This window comes from Hippocampus comes, unplaced genomic scaffold, assembly GCF_001891065.2.
Source record: "Hippocampus comes isolate QL1 unplaced genomic scaffold, H_comes_QL1_v1.1 scaffold196, whole genome shotgun sequence".
NCBI classification, from domain to species: domain Eukaryota; kingdom Metazoa; phylum Chordata; class Actinopteri; order Syngnathiformes; family Syngnathidae; genus Hippocampus; species Hippocampus comes.
In genome coordinates this window covers 337,300-355,858 of record NW_017806173.1, presented here as the reverse complement: position 1 = coordinate 355,858, position 18,559 = coordinate 337,300, and the positions used below count along the sequence as shown (strand labels likewise).

General features: G+C 43.3%; 3 protein-coding genes across 10 annotated transcripts in view; 2 read left to right on the top strand and 1 right to left on the bottom strand.

The window, feature by feature from the left end:
• Nucleotides 1-154: 154 nt before the first annotated feature.
• Nucleotides 155-6,345, bottom strand: LOC109531837 (FYVE, RhoGEF and PH domain-containing protein 4-like). Of its 2 annotated transcripts, none has more exons than XM_019896344.1 (15): nt 6,212-6,345; nt 5,056-5,157; nt 4,477-4,990; nt 3,959-4,301; nt 3,741-3,886; nt 3,325-3,481; nt 3,116-3,254; nt 2,978-3,036; nt 2,763-2,906; nt 2,507-2,679; nt 2,286-2,316; nt 2,084-2,167; nt 1,750-2,019; nt 779-913; nt 155-698 (listed from the first exon to the last, which is right to left on the bottom strand). In XM_019896344.1, the coding sequence occupies exons 1-15, from the start codon at nt 6,330-6,332 to the stop codon at nt 468-470; spliced, it is 2,649 nt and encodes an 882-aa protein (XP_019751903.1). In that variant the 5' UTR covers nt 6,333-6,345; the 3' UTR covers nt 155-467. The 2 variants fall into 2 exon arrangements, with proteins under 2 accessions (XP_019751903.1, XP_019751902.1); XM_019896343.1 differs by lacking the exon at nt 6,212-6,345 and adding an exon at nt 5,430-6,172.
• mapk11 (mitogen-activated protein kinase 11) lies at nt 6,291-13,645 on the top strand. Of its 6 annotated transcripts, none has more exons than XM_019896358.1 (13): nt 6,293-6,382; nt 7,435-7,556; nt 9,190-9,319; nt 9,417-9,475; nt 9,564-9,675; nt 10,777-10,806; nt 10,913-10,960; nt 11,036-11,150; nt 11,228-11,299; nt 11,584-11,663; nt 12,215-12,293; nt 12,380-12,553; nt 12,628-13,645. In XM_019896358.1, exons 1-13 carry the CDS (start codon nt 6,377-6,379, stop codon nt 12,699-12,701), a joined length of 1,101 nt encoding a protein of 366 aa, XP_019751917.1. In that variant the 5' UTR covers nt 6,293-6,376; the 3' UTR covers nt 12,702-13,645. The 6 variants fall into 6 exon arrangements, with proteins under 6 accessions (XP_019751913.1, XP_019751917.1, XP_019751915.1 ...); XM_019896356.1 differs by adding an exon at nt 7,249-7,322 and having other exon boundaries at nt 6,311-6,382; nt 10,913-11,150; XM_019896354.1 differs by having other exon boundaries at nt 6,291-6,382; nt 10,913-11,150.
• A 677-nt stretch (nt 13,646-14,322) lies between these two features.
• Nucleotides 14,323-18,559, top strand: part of LOC109531841 (mitogen-activated protein kinase 12-like) — a 5,697-nt gene continuing 1,460 nt past the window's right edge. The window contains exons 1-9 of one of the 2 annotated variants that reach the window (XM_019896351.1): nt 14,323-15,100; nt 15,620-15,749; nt 15,828-15,886; nt 16,028-16,139; nt 16,236-16,265; nt 16,557-16,604; nt 16,681-16,795; nt 17,039-17,107; nt 17,198-17,277. In XM_019896351.1, coding sequence (XP_019751910.1) covers nt 14,763-15,100; nt 15,620-15,749; nt 15,828-15,886; nt 16,028-16,139; nt 16,236-16,265; nt 16,557-16,604; nt 16,681-16,795; nt 17,039-17,107; nt 17,198-17,277 — 981 coding nt within the window. In that variant the 5' untranslated portion in view covers nt 14,323-14,762. Of the gene's footprint in view, nt 15,101-15,619; nt 15,750-15,827; nt 15,887-16,027; nt 16,140-16,235; nt 16,266-16,556; nt 16,605-16,680; nt 16,796-17,035; nt 17,108-17,197; nt 17,278-18,559 lie in introns of both variants that reach the window. The other variant, XM_019896350.1, reaches the window with a different exon arrangement.

The following is an 18,559-nucleotide window of genomic DNA, read 5'->3' as shown; positions in this document are numbered from 1 at the left end:
TTATTTGATTTAAAAGATAAGTGACTGGTATCGTTTCACTTTGAAACATTGAATTGTGTTTTGGTTTCGTTTTACAGCTAATTTCAGCTGAGTGGCCATAAAGACAACAGTTACCCGTATTTTCACACTTTTTTTTCTCTTGCTTACGAAACAAAACAAAACATCAAGTTAGAGCATTCTTAAGTCAAGATACCACTGTAGTTTCCCTGCGGCTAAGTATAACTATCGAACACCAGATCAAATGAATGTGTTTTCTCAAAAGTAATTCCAATCCAGTAAAGCCTCATATTGTTTTCACCGACCGAATTGTACAGGGCTCAAGCAAACCTCTTACTAGTAGCAGTAGGGGACACTCTGATTCATGTTAAAACTATTTATTTATTTTACTGTCAACCATTTCAGAAATAAAAAGTGGCCCCACCACCTGTGAGGAAATCGCAGTTCTCTTGTTTGAATGTTGCCCGTTCCTAAACGATAACAAATTCTTCCCCGCTGGATTCGCTGGCGCAATCGTCGGAGCCCGTCGCGGCCGCCCCCAGAGCGGCCAACCAGGCTCGTTTGACGTCCGTGTGCTCGCAGGTGAACTTGTGGCAGCTTTTGGATTGTCTTAAATTGAAGCAGGATTGTCCATGGAGCTCCTGAGGGGGATCTTCCACGATGCAGCCCAGCAGAGAAATACAGGAGAGAGGCTTCGTATCCTAAATGAGGCGAAGAAAAAAAAAAAAAAGTAAAAAGGTAAGTCATAATTTTTTAGGTAGGGGAAAAAAATGCAATTTACCTGTTGAGCTGCATATAAAGAGAGGACCAGCGGTTGCGTTTTGTTGATGACAGCAAACACCCGCTGCCACGTTTTGGGATTGTCGCTGTATTGCAGGAAGCCGCTCATCATGCAGGACGCTGACAAAGACTCCGACTGAGGGGGAAAATAAAACCAAAAAAAAAAACCTACATTTGGACTCACACTGTGGATTTAAATCCGGGATGGGCAAAGTTTGGCCCTTAATCAGGTTCACTAACCTTTTACATTATTAAGAGTCCTGTCTTATATTGTGCTTATGTCAGTTTTTCTAAAATTAGCCATTTACAATCAAATGCAAAAAAATTCAATATTTAAAAACAAAAAAAATTTAATTAAGACTACCGGTAATACAAAATGAACATGCATTTTTATGAGCACAGTAGGCTGGTTGTGCACAGTTGCTCATTGTAAATATCTTATTTGCATAACATTAAAAGTTTCGTAAAATATATTTGAATGAAATTGAAAGGAAAAACAAACGTTACATAAACTAAAATAATATTAAATTGCTTATTAAATTGACTTCACATCCAAATTACTTATTGCTAAAATAAATTTACCATTTTTGTTTTGGTTAATTAAATTATTTAATGACAAAAATTGAATTTAATTGGATTTTTTTTCTTTTATTCATTTAAAAAATTAAATTGTCAATAAAACTGGGTTGGTTATTTGAAATGCATTTTTTTTCACGTGCACGGACAGTGGACATTTTTTGAACATTTTTTTTTGCTCTTGCTCAAACGTTTTATTTAGAATAAATTCATTTGAAAAAGGAGCATGATTTTTTTTTTGTTTTTGTTTGAACCCTTTCAGGCACAGCGGCCACTGCAGTGGACATCTTATGTTACCGGGTGAATGAAAGGATTAATGACAATCAACTTTTTTTTTTTTTTTTCTTTCAAGAATGACCCTTGGGCCCACCCACAACTTTTATTCGACCCACTCACCTCAGCTGTTGGCCTCTTGGTGCTCTCGGCCCTCCTTCCTCTCTGCGCCGTCAAGATGGAGTAGCAGGATTTGCACACCTTGTTCAGCTTGTTGCCGTCATACGCCAGCGCCGCCTTGTTGTCGGAGCACTTCCAGCACACCACGCAGCCGCAGGCCCGGCAGTGATGTCGGCGTCTGGTCAGCGGGTTGAAGGGCTCCCGACACTTCATGCACAGGGTCACTTCATTGTCGCGGATCCAGCGAGGGGCGCGCCGACCGAGCTCCTCCGCCTGGGGAAATGCGAGCCTCAGCCCGGATGCCGCCGGCCGTATTGCAGGTAGTCTCCCCACTTACCGGCTCCTCCACATTTAGCTCCTTAGATGCCAACTTGAACGCCTCGTTTTTCTTCTGGAACACGTCAATGGCGTCCCGGATCACCTGGAGAACGAACGTGAAGTCCATATTTTCCCACACCAGGTAACATGACACTTATTGTAACAAACGCAGCGGTGCCTTGATTGAAATGTCATTAAGTCAACAAAAGGGATGCCGTTACCTTTATCCACTCATCTCGGTCCTGTTCAGAGCTAGAAAAAAAAAAGCACATCAAAATCAATATGTTGGGGTCTGACCTTACGTACAAGTAATCAGAATCGGTTTATTGTCATTGTGGAATGCTCAGTTTACTCAGATGGCAAAAAAAAATAAATAAATGAAGAGAGTGGGGGAGCACAGTAATGATTTTGATAACAACCTAATCTAAAAAAGGACGCATACCTGGTCTGGAGCTCCAGGGTTTTCTCCTTCCCCGACACCTGGAAGGTGTACGGGTGGTCGTCATTGATGGTTTGCTGCACCTGCATGCCGTCCATTCCGATACGGCAGCGCACCGTAAAGCGCTGGCCCGCCAGGCTGAACTTTGGCGTGCAGCACAGCAGGAAGTTGTTAAACTGTGCAATAAGACAAATAGAGTTTGTAAATTGAATTTGGCCATGAGGGACAAATTAAATACAAAAAAAATGCATAGTTTTACCAGAAAGAGGTGGCGCTCCATGGCAGACATGTTCCTCGCGGCGAGCTTGAGCAAACGCCCCTCCCTGAGGAACTCGTTGGTGGGGTTCACCACTTCCTCCTCGCCGACCATCTCGTAGATCTCCAGCAACCTCTTGATGCTCTCCTACGAGAGACCAAAAACGTTTTTAAAAAATTGAGCATCGGAAGATGAAGATGAAGCCCAAGGCGACTGACAGCTTGATGGACGGCGCTGTTTGAGTGGTTGGCAGCCATGGAAATTGTCTGCAGGGATTCTGTGCAGAAGAGAGACACAGAAGGTCCAAACTGGTTCAACGTGATATCTGTCCGATGACGCCGAGTGACAACACTCACGCTGAGCAAACTCATAGTCCGGGTTACTCGAGGGTACAGTTTTGACGTAATCCCTGAGCAACATCTCATAGCGAGGGATTCTCTGGACCGGTTCCAACATGTGATGCTGCAGAGTGAGATTGACGCACACTTCCTGACTCTATATGGAGAAAAATAAGAGCTCTTGAATGTTCTCTATCTTCAGCGAGGAACTGATTTGATTTTCCTACCTGGATGTCCTGGATGATATTGCGGAAAGCGGATGAGCGCTCGGTCCAGAGTCTCACCAACCCCATGGCCTGGTCGAAGTTCCTGACGTAATCGGCGTACATCCTCAGGAAGGGAGCGTGCTGCAGGAGGACATTGCCCAAACCTGGACGCTCATGCCTCGATGTGGGGGAAAACAAAAAACAAAATATAACTTCAATCTTGTGGTGACCGGTGACCCCACATTCATCAGGAACCTGAAAATGAAATTACAAAGTGCCCGTTGACCTACACCCCCGCCACAAATCGCGAAAACCCAGGAGGAACCGCCCATGTTCTGCTCACTTCAAGATACTTGCCACCAGATCAAACAGCGAAGCCAGATAGACAAAACATTTAAAAACTGGATTCCGGTTTTTGTCACAGGATGAGGACCCACCAGTGTCCGATGCAGTCTTCCAGGTCAGGCAGCAGGAACTGACTGTGGAAGGAGTAGATGGACGAAATGTTGGAGAAGATGTTTCGGACCACGTCGGCCGGAAAGGAGCCACGTCCGGCCTCGTCCGTTAATCGCAGACAGAAAACCTGCAAAGGGGATACCGGTGTAAGACTTTCAAGACCATAGACTTTCAAGACCACCTCCACCCCGACACTGACCTGGTCCAGGAGGTGAAGGCGGGCAACGTAGGCCCTCTCCGTGTGAAGGAGTTCACTGACTATTTTGAACAGTTTCTGCTCAGTGTTCTCCTCCTTTTGCTCCTCGGTCTTCTTCTCAAGTTTTTCCTCGCAGTGTTGGTCTTCACGTGTAGTCTCAGTCCATTTGCAAGAGAACCGGGATCCCACGCGGATCTTGGAGGCTTTATCGGCACGGATGGGATCGGTGTGTAGGTTCGGAGTGACTTCGCGCTCGGTGCGATTGAGTCTCTGGTCCGTTGGGGCTTTGACGGTGATGGTAGGTCGACTGCGCAAGGCAGAACCTTCTGTCATATCCGATGGAGGTCTGGAAAAACGGGAGTTATTGAGTCGCAGTGCCAGAAAGAACTGAGGCCACATTGCGGTTTTTGTCGTGACGGACGGTGACAGTTCTGGACCAAAAGAAATACCGCGACTTAAGAGTCGAATGAAAGTTTTGTACAAAAGTCAAGAAGTAGACTCGATAAAACCAAAAATCCAACCTTTCATCCAAGTACACGATGAGATCCGGCACACTCAAAGACTTCCCCGATTGCTTCTTTTGTCCCTCAGTCTTCCCGCTTGGGATCCTGTTCAACCCCAGCCAGGATTTTGAGTTGCTGGCAGGGGTGTAGCTGCCCGTCTTTCCCTGAATGGGGCTCGGGGTTTTCAGTAGTCCTGAGAGGGGGCTTCGGTTTTTCGGGGACAACTTGGCCGGACTGTGGCCTCCCTCCCTCAAGGGACTGCATTTGTGGATGCCTCTCTTGCCCGAACTTGGAGACAACAATGCCGGACTGCTCGCGAGTTTGGGGATCTTCTGAGAAGGGGACAGCCTGGTAGGGCTTAAACGTGGCTCACTGAGAAAACCCGGTCCAGGTTTGTTAGGACTACGGCACATGTGGTAGCAAGTCGCTTGGGTCGGCGTGTTGTCTTCATTCAAATGCCACGGGGGGAGCCCAGATGAAGACGGTGGTGCGGTCTTCATTGGAGTCTGGAGGTGCGCGGGCTTTGGAGGCACTGCAAGGACACAGCATCTCATGTCAGAATCGACTCTGTTGAGCTCCAAGCAGACTTGAGCTCACCTCGTGGCTTGCAGGGAGTTTTCTTGGATGGACTTATTCCGTCTTGGTGTTTGGAATTGGGCGCTGATTCGCAGGTGCTGTTGCAAGAACCACCGCTTACCACTGAAATAAACGCGCACCGTTTTATACCACGTGTCGGATTGTGCATTTCGTTAGTCTTATAGCGTCGTTCCCTTAAAAATCATCATGTTCACCCATTCGGAAACCATCTTGAAAGCTTTGACCCCAAGTCTGACTGTCGCTCCACCCTACACATTGACATTTTTTAAAATCGATTTGAGGCAGTGAGTCAACTTTCTTTTTGACAAGAGTCACAAGCATAGTGGTAAAAATCAGCAAGATGCAGTCATTGAAACACACAAATCCGCACTAACCTACATCCTTCAGCTCATCTTTACGGCACTGATAACTTCGTGGGCCAAACTTCCATGAATTGAAGCTTTTACAGTTCATTCCCGAGGCTCTGCTGAACTGATCTGCTCGTCGTGCCAGTGAGCCCATGTCTCAACTCTGTCACATTTCTGCTTTCTCACTTCTGCGTCATTTGTCAGCATATAGAAGGGGTGGCCTCCCGTTAGAGGCTCAAGGGTAACATTTTCCATTGCAGAAAACACTTGAAATCAATTTCCGGATGGGGTTTTAACGCAGGATTGACACATTCGTCACTTATATGAAGAAGGATAGGAAGAAGTGATGCTTGGCACTGATGACTCCATAATTCTATCAGTACCATCAGGGCACGAATTAGACAAGAGGGGTAAAACAAACCCTTCAGGAGAGGAACAACTGAGCCTTTGTGTGTGCTTGCTGCTGCGTGTGAGAGTGTCAAACAAAAAGCAAAAGAGCAAAGTCCAGGCTGAAGCAGGGGAAAGAGATTTGCCTCAATAATCCCACAGGCACCAATTAACACGATTCACAATGCATACATTCAACACATGGCGTCTTTGTTCGCAAGCTGACATACTATGAAGTGACGTAAGTGTAGAGTTTCAAATTTCACTGTCGTCATTTTATATTAATTCATACCCAGTGTGGTTAATTGGCATCAAATAACTCCAAAAGACAATGGCGCGAGGTATTTTCGATTTTATTTCCTTGAGAGTATTTCACGTGCGCAAATTGGTTAAAAGGGTGATTTTTAGGGAGTGCAGCTCACCTGTGCGACAATCCGCGGCAGCGCCTTTCGCCCTCCGTCGGACCGCCACGCGTCGGAACTCCTCGGCGTCGCGGCTGCTGCTGTTCAGCGTCAAACTATTCCTCTTCTTCAGGTCGAACATGGTCAAGGTGTCTCAACTCGTTGTGGCGACCCCAAGTTCTGTCAATGTGGGTGAGTGAAAGGAGGCCAGAAATTTGAGAGGTGTGATGTGCGTGTGGCAAAGTGGGTGTGTCAGAGCTGCTGCAGTTAATTATGGAGAAGTGGAGGACTCCATTTGCTATTTCCACAATACGACATCAAGATGGCGCCAGAGTGCCAATCCTAATCCTCAACTCTTGTTGACTGCTGTCGTGTTTGTATTTTTAGTTTACTTTCTTGGAGTTATAATAAAAAATATATTACATTTTACATACACACCAAAACTGTACCTAATTTAACAAGATACATAGAATACATTTAGACAGAGCAAACGGCGGAACTATCGGCCCTCGCAAATGACGTCATATATGTTTGTTTTTTTTAATAGATAGCTTCTAGCACGAGCAAAGAGTTCAATTCTTCTCATTTATGTGTGCACGAAGGAAGATTTTAGCTCGGGCTGGACTACATAAACGAGGTATTTTGCTTTTGAAGCAGTACTTTTTAACTGGCAACTTCTCGCTAGGTAGCGAGTTAGCTATCGAAAAAAGTGTATTTCGCTCTGGCTAAAACTGCTTTGCTAGCTTGACAGTTGCTAACGTCTTTTTACAAAGTTTTTGTTGTTTGTTTGTTTCTGTAATGCTATTTTCGACGCGTGTGTGCATATGTATTGAAAATGTGAACATTTTACAAAGTAATTTATTCGGTAGTTTTTTTTTCTTTCATTGTCTTTTTAGCATCGGGTGTGTTTACATCACGAACATTTCAAATGTTTTTTTTTTCTTTGTATGAAGTGAAAATAACACAACTGTTTATGTACATTTTATACTAATGTATTCTTCTTCTTCTTCTTATTTACTATCGTGATTGCAATATGATGCACTGCTTTCCTCCGCCAGATGGCGGAAAAGTGATAAAGACCGTCAGACAAAGAGAAGAAGGGGGGCGGGGAGACAGAGGATGCCAGTGACCGGTGCGTCGTCACAGCACCTCGGCTAAGCGAACGATCGGCAACCCGCACTCCCGGTCTCATTTCCCCTTCACTATTCTCCCTTTCCCCTCCCATTATTGCGTTGCCTTGTCAGCTACCAAAGATGTCAGCCAGGCCGGGATTCTACCGACAGGAGCTGAATAAGACGGTGTGGGAGGTGCCGGAGAGATACCAGAACCTGACGCCGGTTGGCTCCGGAGCGTACGGTTCGGTGTGGTAAGTATTCGTGTGAGTGTGTACGTGTGCAGGGGCGAGGCTGCAGCCCCAAAAAATGCCCGCCTGCATGTTGGCTGTGTCATCAAAATAAAGCTGTTTATTTTGTTCACTTAACATTCACTACATCATCCAGGTTATTACAAAAGTGTCAAATGAAAATATTTTGTTTACGTTGTGACAGGCGTCCTAATAATTAATCCTGTGCATTCCTCTTGGATGGTGCATTAAACCCCCTTGAGTGCCAGTTGGAGCTCATAGTTGCTATGATGATACCCAGCCCTGACAGCATCAGTTAAGTTCAGAGGCAAGCAGAAAGGCGGGTATCAGTTTTATGTGGCTGCCAAGGGGAAAATTGGGACATGAGTTCAAAATTGCAGTTGGTTTTAAAGCACATAAATTGATTCCGAATGTACCTAAAAATTGACATTGTCCGAAAAGTAATCATTTACTTTGACTCTCATTACAATATCTTTCTTGATTGTTATTTTTTTGGCAATGTATTCTGCGAAAAAAAAAAAGCCCCTGACAAATTCACATCACAAGTTCAAATCCTGTTTGCGATGGTGCGACACGATTAAGACTTCCCCTTTGCTGTGAAACGGAGTTGAATCATACCAACTGCTCTTTCGCAAGACCATCTCCTCAGCTTTAACAATTTAGAACAATCTTGTGTGTTCGGTTCATGTCGGTTTTTGCTTAAATATAGTTCATATTTTAACACCAGGTCATTTTTGGTTTGAAATGTCTCCACCGCTTCCTGGTCGTTTGTTGATTTCTTATTAGTTTCTTCTGCCCAGCTCATACGTCAGCCAATCAGCTCGGCCCACATCCATTTTCCTCATTTGGTTATTCTCCATTGTGGCACAGCAGAGATATACACACCCTACATTATGATTTTTCACTTTAGATTTCTTCCTGGTTTACCGCAGGCGCCACTTCAGGCGCAAACGAATATGCGATATATGATTCTCTCATTTCGACGACGATGAATAAAACATCTCCGATGTTTGCCGTTGAGTGCCATTTACTTGCCGCGGCGTCAGAATGTGTTTTTATGATAGCAATTGAATAAATGGTTCAGAGGTTCAATGCTATTATGCATGGACATATATCAAAGATGCATGCATATTTTATGCCAACCAATGGATGTGAAAAAAAAACATTGCTGGTTGATGAAATATTAGTCAAAAATAACCGCAGGTTTGACTGATGAACCCTTTCATGCATAAGCTGTTCAATGTCGTTGCCGCCGTGCCTGAAAGGGTTAACCACATAAATCGATAAAAAATGAAATCCAACCGCCAACATCCTCATCCCGCAACCGAATAAACGCGCTTGCGCTACACCCGAGAGCCTAACGCTCCGTGTATGGAAAATGGCATCACGGCAGAGACATGGCATGCGCGAGCTTCATGTCGGAAAGATTGGCTGAAATCCGACAAGGGGGCATCTGGAGTGGCAGCAGGGTGACTCGGAGGCCCTGGAACAGGACAGCGCAGTCAGCCAATGTGGGATGGACAGACCTAAAAACCAGTAATATGCATCAGATGGTGTAAATACTTACTCTGGTTGTACCACTTTGAGAATCAATGCCTAAGTACCTAGTCCCTAGTAAATCTCAATTTCTCTCCAGTTCTGCCTACGACGTGATCCTGCGACAGAAGGTGGCGGTGAAGAAACTGTCGCGGCCCTTCCAGTCGCTGGTCCACAGTCGCCGCTCGTATCGAGAACTCCGGCTCCTCAAGCACATGAAACATGAGAATGTGAGCGCATCCTGACGTTGCGAAATAAACCCGAGCGAGCAGCTGAGCAGCCCGGCTGCCTGCGCTTGTATTGATTGAAATGTTCCGTCTGCTTTAGGTAATCGGCCTGCTGGATGTCTTCACACCTGCTGCAGCGTTGGAAGACTTCAATGAACTGTAAATATTGAACCTGAATCTGGAAGTGCGTTGCCACCATGTTTGTTTCTCACATGTTTCTTTGTACATTTTTTTTTTCCCCCCCTAGCTATCTGGTGACCAACCTGATGGGTGCGGACCTGAATAACATTGTCAAATTCCAGAGGTTGTCCGATGAGCACGTGCAGTTCTTGATTTACCAGCTCCTGCGTGGTCTAAAGGTGAGTTGCTGTGCTAAAAGGAAGCGCTGGGGAAAGTTTGGTGTTGAAGGGCCATGTTAGATTTTGAAAACAAGGAGAGGGTCGGGTCATTTCTGATGTCAAGTCAAGAGTCGAACTATAGGCAAAAAGTTTATATCCAAGTAAAAAAAAAAAAAAGTTCATTTTACTCTTGGGATCAATATTAATCATTCACTTTGGTTGAAATGAAGTGAATTCTAATCAATGAACAGTGACAATATTAACACAGTATTATGTATTATGCACACATTTATTTTGACTGATATTTTTATTGTACGCACCGGAAAAAAAATCATAAATTATTTCCAAACATAAGTAAAATTTCTGCTTGATTTTTTTTTCATGTACAGTAAAGAATTGGAATATTTTAGAAAAAGAAGCCAAAATGTAGAATCTAAAATTTATTTTACAAGTTCCATTTTTTTTGTTTGCCATAAAATAAATGAATAAGCTCTTTAAAAAAAAAAAAAAACGTTAAATGTATTTGTAAAGTGATTTTACGAGTATTGTATTTGAAATAACTCAATAAATCATCCATTGAATAACACAAGTCTTGAATTTAGAAAAATATATTTAAATTATTAATATTTACAAATTATTTTTACAATACATGATTGTTAAAAAAAGTTGAATTACATCAAAAATGCTTTCTTGACGGTTTTTATTGTATCATTTAGAATTTTAAAAAATGAACCAATTATTTGGACTCAAGTAAATGTAAAAGTCAAACTTTATTTTGCCAACATTTTTATTATTTACAACAACAAAAAAAGTCTCCATTATTTGCTAAATGAATAAAACAATATGAAATATACTATGTATGGAAAATTGTGATTATTTTTTTTAAGTAATCTATTACTTTCGCAAAGTTAATGGATCAAAGAAATTCTTGTTAGACTGACCGATTTGTGTCTGAGGCATGCTAAAAATAGACGGCTCCAGCTGTTCAGTCTGGCGCGTTCCCATGGAAACGGCCAAAAGCAGCCTCCCCCTTAGACGAGCGTGTTCGCCGCGAGTGTATGGCCAACTGCATTGTTGACCCTTGTCTTCGTCATTTATCTCCTCACGCATGGCGCCGAACAGTACATCCATTCAGCCGGATTGATTCACAGAGTGAGTGCCTTCACTTCCTGTCGCTTTGACCATCAATTTCCTCCGGGGCATGCGCGGCTTTCACACCGCCACGTAATCTCAATCACGGCTCCGTATTTCCTTGCAGGATCTCAAGCCAAGTAACGTGGCCGTGAATGAGGACTGTGAGCTGAGGGTAAGTGCGTACGCTCGCGTTTTGGCGTCCTCACCTTTTGTTCGAACGCCTGCGTGCAACTGCCCGTCCCGACAGATCCTCGACTTTGGCTTGGCCCGCCAAACGGACGACGAGATGACAGGGTACGTGGCGACTCGTTGGTATCGGGCGCCGGAAATCATGCTGAACTGGATGCACTACAATCAAAACGGTGAGGTGTTTTTTTTTTTCTGCCCCCTTCCCCTCCCCCCACTGTTTATTTATTGATCTGTGGTCTTTTTCCTCCAGTTGATATTTGGTCAGTGGGATGCATTATGGGAGAGCTGCTGAAAGGAAAAGTCCTGTTTCCCGGCACTGACTGTATCCTTTATCAGCATCGGAAGAGGCCGCAGTCGTTCCCCTCACCCTCCATTATCTTTGCAAAGTGATCCACGGAGGTCTTTTGGATTTGCATGACAATCTCTTTTCCCGAAGGCGAGCACAGAAAAGGAGCCGGAGGAATGAATAGCGGCCGCCACAAAAGGCCTTGAATTAGCCCGCTTGTTGTGTTTGGTGTCGGGGGGGAGCAGTACTAAAACCAATTTGATTAAGTGATCTTGGCTAGGGTCTGTCTTTAACTGCTCCTGCTCAAAAAAAAAAAAAAGATATCGACCAACTGAAGAGAATCATGGAGATGGTCGGGACGCCGACCGCTGACCTCTTGGAGAAGATCTGCTCTGAGCATGTGAGACATGACATCACACAAAAGAAATTGTATTGAAATGCATGGCAGTCGTCGTATTTTAAAGTCATATTTCATTTCAAATTGAGTATCTATTTTTCTTCAGTGGGGCGGGAAAAAAAACTGAGGATTTTGTAAACATTCAGTTTAGTATGAATTGAACTCGAAATTAAATATAAAATGGAAAAGAAATAAAAACACGTGGCGGCTGGGCAAATGGGCATCAATAGATCGTTGTCGCTGTTACAAAAATAATCCTTAAAAACATAAGGATACATATTTCATCTGTGTTGTCTGAAATGCCGCGTTTCAAATCCGTGGGGCAATTTTTTTTTTTTTTTCCAATTCACTCATGTGAAAAGTTTGATAGTATGCAGTAGGTTCCTCTGTCATGCAAGAGATAGGACCAAGGTGGGGTGCGACGTTGCACATCAGGGATGCCATACTATACTATCAATCAATGAAAGGACTGCTCTGTATTAAATATGAAATGGAAAAGAAAGGTAAAACAAAGAGTTTTGGTGCGTGTGACTGAACATGACTCGTGTCCGCAGGCACAAAAATACATCCAGTCTCTGCCTTTTATGCCTCAGCAAGACCTGGAGAAGATCTTCCGGGGAGCAAATCCACTAGGTCAGCGCTCCGTTTCGTTACCATGCTCGTACATGAGGATTATTCTTGCTTCCGGCGCCATCTTTTGACGTCCGCGCTTAATACAGCCGTCGATCTGCTGAAGCGTATGCTCGTCCTGGACTGCGACGGGAGGATCTCGGCCAGCGAGGCTCTGGCCCATCCGTATTTCTCGCAGTACCACGACCCGGATGACGAACCCGAGGCGCCGCCTTATGACCAAACCCTAGAAAGTAAAGACCGCACTCTCGAAGAATGGAAAGGTGAGATTCCGCCAGGAATGTATCCGTGCACCCTATTGTTTCAGATTTTGATTTTTCTTCTCCCCAATGGACAGAGTTGGTGTTTACAGAGGTGAACGGCTTCAAAGCGTCCGTCAGCAAGACTGGCAGCCTCCAGGTGGAACAGTGAGCCTCCGTTCCTTCAAAAACAGACTCAAGGAAGGCGGCACAATGACTATTACAGGGAAGATTTCATGTCCGATGCGAAAGTTGCTTCCTGTTATGATTCCTCCTTTTTAAATTTTTTTTTTTCCTCCTGCGAGACTGAAAGAGGAACAACGCAGCTCCCGACGGGTGTTTCATAAACGAAAGCAACTTTACAGAAGTGTTTACAGACCCCACGAGCGGGGCATGGAACGTGAAAGGACATAGGGCACGCTAGGATTTCCAAAACGAGAACACAAGCGCCATCTGGTTCCTCATTATTGCAACGACAAAAAAAAAAAAAAAACCCAGAGACTTTTTCATGTCATCTTTAAAGGCTTTGCCAGACAGCAGCTTTGCATCAAGCCCGCATACTGCATGAGTGTACCTTACCCGCTTATTAATGGTGAACCTATCATACATCAAGAGCACACATTCAGCATCGCCGAAGGAGGGTAATCGTATCCCGATCAGTTCCCCCCCCATGAGTACGAATATCATCATCTGCAGTTTACAGAGAAGTAAACACCAACTGTGCTTTGAATCAACAATGTGTTGTATACAGTATATGCCAAAAGGTCTGTTTACGGAGAAATATCCACCAAGTCCTATTATCCTTGCGCTAATTTACTTGACGAGAATCATGTTTTACTGAAATTGTATGTACGTCATGTCACAGTTGAACAGTGTCTTCAGGATCGTCGGTGGCATGCGATACAATGCGGAGGAGCCATGAAGTTGTCATTTTTTACATGCCGCAACCGCAGGTAGCACGTAATGTCCTCTTATCATTAAACTTTTTTTTTTTTAGGTATTTGTTTTGCCATTCTGCATTTCTGTTCTAATGAACATTTTGTACGGCCAAAGGTATGTTTTGATTGTCAGTCAATTTTTAGGACACCATCTTGAATGAAGGCTGTTATGTTGTAATCATGTATCCGTGTCTTTGTGATGACCGCAACAGCTTTTGGGACTGGGAAATTGACGGTGTAGGATACTGCGGCACGTATCATCAGTCTTGGAATTTAAAAATATTTTTGTCACTATACTATGCAAGAATTAACAATTGCCTCCGATACAGTGCTCACAATTTTCTATTTTGTATGACACTTAATTATGACTCCGATGTTAGCGAGACCACTATCCAATATTTTACGATGCTGTACAATTGGCAATACTAGTCCATTAAACTAATAAAATGTATTAATATACACACACACACACACAAACACACACACGGTGATATTCACCTGAGCCCTACTGCGCATTGCAAAAATCTGACTACCGTATTTTCCGCGCTATAAGGCGCACTTAAAAGCATTCCGTTTTCTCAAAAGCCGACAGTGCACCTTAAAATCCGATGCGCCTTATATATGGATTAATATTCTGATTTATTGGATTTAGTATTTTAAATGTTCTGTAAAGCGCTTTGTTACAGCTGTGGCGGGTGTGAAAGCTCTATATAAATAAAGCTGTCTTGTATTGTATTCCTTTAGCGTAGCTCCATCTAGTGGATGCAGACCGCAACCGCAGCCACTATTGTGGCTTCCATTCAATGCGACTTATACTGCAGTGCACCGTACAGTATATATGAAAACCATTTTAAAATAGGCCATTCATTGAAGGTGCGCCTTATACTCCAAAGTGCGGAAAATACGGTCATTGATAGTGGCACCCCCCAAAAACATTTGTAATTACCTGTAGTTGCCACAAGGTGGAGGCATTACAGTACTAGTCTACCGGAAACTCCTCAACTCACTTCAAAATGCGTCTTTGTCAACAAAATGCCACCAAATGGCGCACAAAATAACAAACTGAGCATATATGTGAAAAATAATTCCTTCTATACTTTGATTGGATAACCGTAGTCAGATTTATAATTGACCACACAGCACAATGTAATCTTAGGTAGTCATCATCTTTTTAACGTCACCGATTTCTAAGATTAGCACTAAAAATGCAGTCAAGCAGAATAACCAGGGCAGATGTTTGTCTCACATTACTGACACACCCATAAACTGCCCAGGGCGACCGAGAGGCACAATAGATGCGTTTGTGTGTGTGTGTGTGTGTGTGTGTGTGTGTGATGGGGGTGTCGAGGAAGACCCCTGGAGGAATTCTGCCCTGCAAACTTCTCCACAGGACACACTGCACTCCTTCCCCAGCAGTTATCAGCAGACGCTTTGGATTTTCTTCCCTCATGAGCTTCCCCGACACAGCAGAACCCAAGCGGATTAATCTGCTCACCTCCAACTTCTCGGGGATGGCTCTGCGCGGCTCCAGGACGGGATTCTACAGGCAGGACCTCAACAGAACTGTGTGGGAAGTCCCGGAAAGGTACCGAGACCTGAGACAAGTCGGGACAGGCGCTTATGGAACTGTCTGGTGAGGACCACTAAAATTTTGACTGCAACAAAACAAACAGAAAAACATTTGTGTATTTTACTTCAAACTAGTTGGATCATTACCGCTACTTTTGAGGCTTTTTGCCAAGTTTGGTCCCCCTACTCTGACACAGCTGGCTCCACAAGGACCCCCACTATGCATTGTGTTGTGGGGATAAGGGGGTCTCCAAAGAATAGCACCCCCCAGCCTCTTTGTTGTTAAAAGTCAAAGAACTTTTCTCCAGCTGACATTTGCGCTTATCTGGGTGGAGGGTAAAGTTTGAATTAACACAAATGACTGGGGTTCATAATATTTTAAAACAAACACTTTTTAATGATTAAATGTGTCTGTATTGACTTTAAAAGTTAAACACTGAACTTAACAAATGCACTAAAACGCCTTACAAAAAACAAACAAAACAAAACAAACACGAAGCTGCCATAGCATGCAGTTACGTTTAATTCAGTGATACTTTTGCACACCACAAGAGGGAGCCAGCGCTTAACTCTACCATTTCAGTTCAGCGTGGGACCGGCGGACCAGCTCGCAGGTGGCCATCAAAAAGCTCCATCGGCCTTTCCAGTCCAAACTTTTTGCCAAGAGGGCCTACAGGGAGCTGCGCCTCCTCAAACACATGAAGCACGAAAACGTGAGATGAATTAAATCACTTTTTTTTTTTACAAATAAACACAGCATAATTCCTTCCCATTTGGTTTCTCTTGCATAGGTGATCGGCCTGCTTGATGTTTTCGCGGCGGAAATTTCCCTTGACCGCCTTCGAGATTTGTAAGCTCTAATTCTATTTTACCTTTAACCCTTTCAGGCACAGCGGTTACTAAAGTGGACAGCTTATCACGTGATCAGGTTACAAGGTGCATGAAAGGTTTAAATTTTAAAAAACATAGTTATTTTGTTTAAATCCGACAGCTACTTGGTAATGCCCTTCATGGGTACGGACCTGGGCAAACTCATGAAGCTGGAGAGGCTGTCAGAGGACAGAGTACAATTCCTCGTCTACCAGATGATGAAAGGACTCAAGGTGAGCGCCTCAGCCTCAATTCAGTTGTCAAAAGTTGTCACTCACGTCTAAATTTCCCCCAAATACAATTCATGTCTTTTTCTCATCTCTCCTCAGTATATTCACTCCGCGGGGATCATCCACAGGGTGCGTGACCTCTCAGATTAGGCACTTTTTGGGGGTGGGGTCCATAGCCTTTTCCCAAATTCCCACACTAGAAGCTTTGTTTGTCTTTCAGTCCTCAAAAAAGAACGACATGATTTAAATGTTTGTTTTAGGAAAGGAGCCACTTGATAAATTCATAATATGCAGTAACTTCCTCTGTCATGCAAGTGTGTGTGTGCGTGCGTGCGCTGACACATACAGTCGAACCTAATAAGTAAATATGTTGATACGGTGCAGTCCAAACAATACATTTTGTGTTCAAACTCCTTTCAGGACCTGAAGCCAGGAAATCTAGCCATCAATCCGGACTGTGAATTAAAGGTACAGTACGTCGTCTTAACACACAGAGCTCTTAAAAAATGGAATTAGCTGACATAAGGCATTTCGACCACTTCAGATTCTCGACTTTGGCCTGGCGAGGCAGGCCGATGCGGAGATGACAGGCTACGTGGTGACGCGCTGGTACCGAGCCCCCGAGGTCATTCTCAACTGGATGCACTACACGCAAACAGGTTTTTCTTCAGTTCAACTCAACGTTATTTCCGGAGCACCTGAAAAACGACCATCATTGCATACAAGGTGCTGTACACGGATTGAAGACAATACTAGCATAAAAAACAGTAATCACCCAGGAGCAGCAAATACAATGGACAAAAAAGAAAGGGTCCCAAAGTTGATCCCTGTGGAACTATGGAAAGTTGGTCGGATTTTTTTTTTTTTTCTCCATCTTATTTTCTCTTCTTTTTTTCCAGTAGATATCTGGTCCGCCGGTTGCATTATGGCAGAGATGCTACTGGGGAAGCCACTGTTCAAGGGCAACGATCGTATCCTGGAGAAATGAACATGAAAGTGTTATTTAAGATGGAAAGCAAAAATAAGTCAAAACGTGAACCTTGACATCAAGCTTGTGTCAGACCTGGACCAGCTCCGAGAAATCATGAAGATCACCGGAACACCGGCTGCAGACTTTGTGATGAAATTACAAAGCCAAGATGTAAGTGTCGAAACCCAACGCACACACTGGATGGACACAAGTATTGGGACACTTGGTAATTACTCTGATGGAATATGCAAATGATGTGTCAACCTTAATAGTTCTTAAAATACTAAACTCATCCGAGCATGCCTTGACAAAGCAGTGTCTTCCTTGCAAATTTGGGGACACGGAACTATAAAATATGTCTTGATTATTTTTAGAAGTACAAGGAATTAAATTTCAATCAAAAAGAATACACAATAATAATGATGTCATAAAAAAGAAGTGAAAATAAAATCAAACTGAAAAGAACTAGAATTACATTGTGCAGCAGTCTCTCGGTTACATTTCAATTGCATGAAAAAATAGTTATCCTACATTAAGCCTTTCATCCACCAATAATGATAACCTGATAAGGCGTCCACTATTGTAGCCGCTGTCCCTGAAAGGGTTACATTTACATGACAAAAATAGAGAAAAAAATAAGAATTGAAAATATTTTTTTGGATGGAATAGGAATTAAACCAAAATTAAATTACAATTATATTGCGGGAAAATTAAATTACATTAAATTAGAATTCACGGAACAGGATTGTCTTTATTTGAAATAGAAAAAAATATATTTTTTCTGAGTAATTTGTTTTTTTTTGGGGGGGCTTTTTTTCTTTATTAGTTTCATTCCCTCTTTTTCATGACACACCCCGCCCCCCTCAAAAAAAGGCCCCAAAAGTTTTTTTTTTTTTTCCTGAGTGAATACAATAAGCTTCCATAAGAATGAAATTAAATTAAAAACAAAGCATGAACTTATATAAATTATATAAATAATACAAAACCTGGATGGCACAAAATTTCTTGAATATCAATGAAAAGAAAACAGAGGTGATACTGTTTGGTCCCAGTGGCCCTTGTACATCCCATCCTGTAGACTTTGGCCTCCTGTCTCCTTATCTTAAGTCAACAGTCTCATACTTGGGTCTTAAACTGGACAGTGATTTTAAATTGGGCTGGCAAATTAGTGCCGTTGTTAAATCCAGCTTCTTTCAACTTAGACGGCTGGCCAAAGTAAAACCTCTCCTCTCTCAAGAACACTTTGAAACAGTAATTCATGCCTTTGTCACATCCCGGCTCGATTACTGCAATACCCTTTACTTTGGAGTCAGCCAGTCCTCCATTAAGCGCCTCCAGCTGGTCCAGAACGCCGCTGCTCGCCTCTTGCCCGGTTCTCGTAAGAGGGAACACATAACTGCTACTCTGGCATCCCTTCACTGGCTCCCCATACATTTTAGAGTTATTTTCAAGA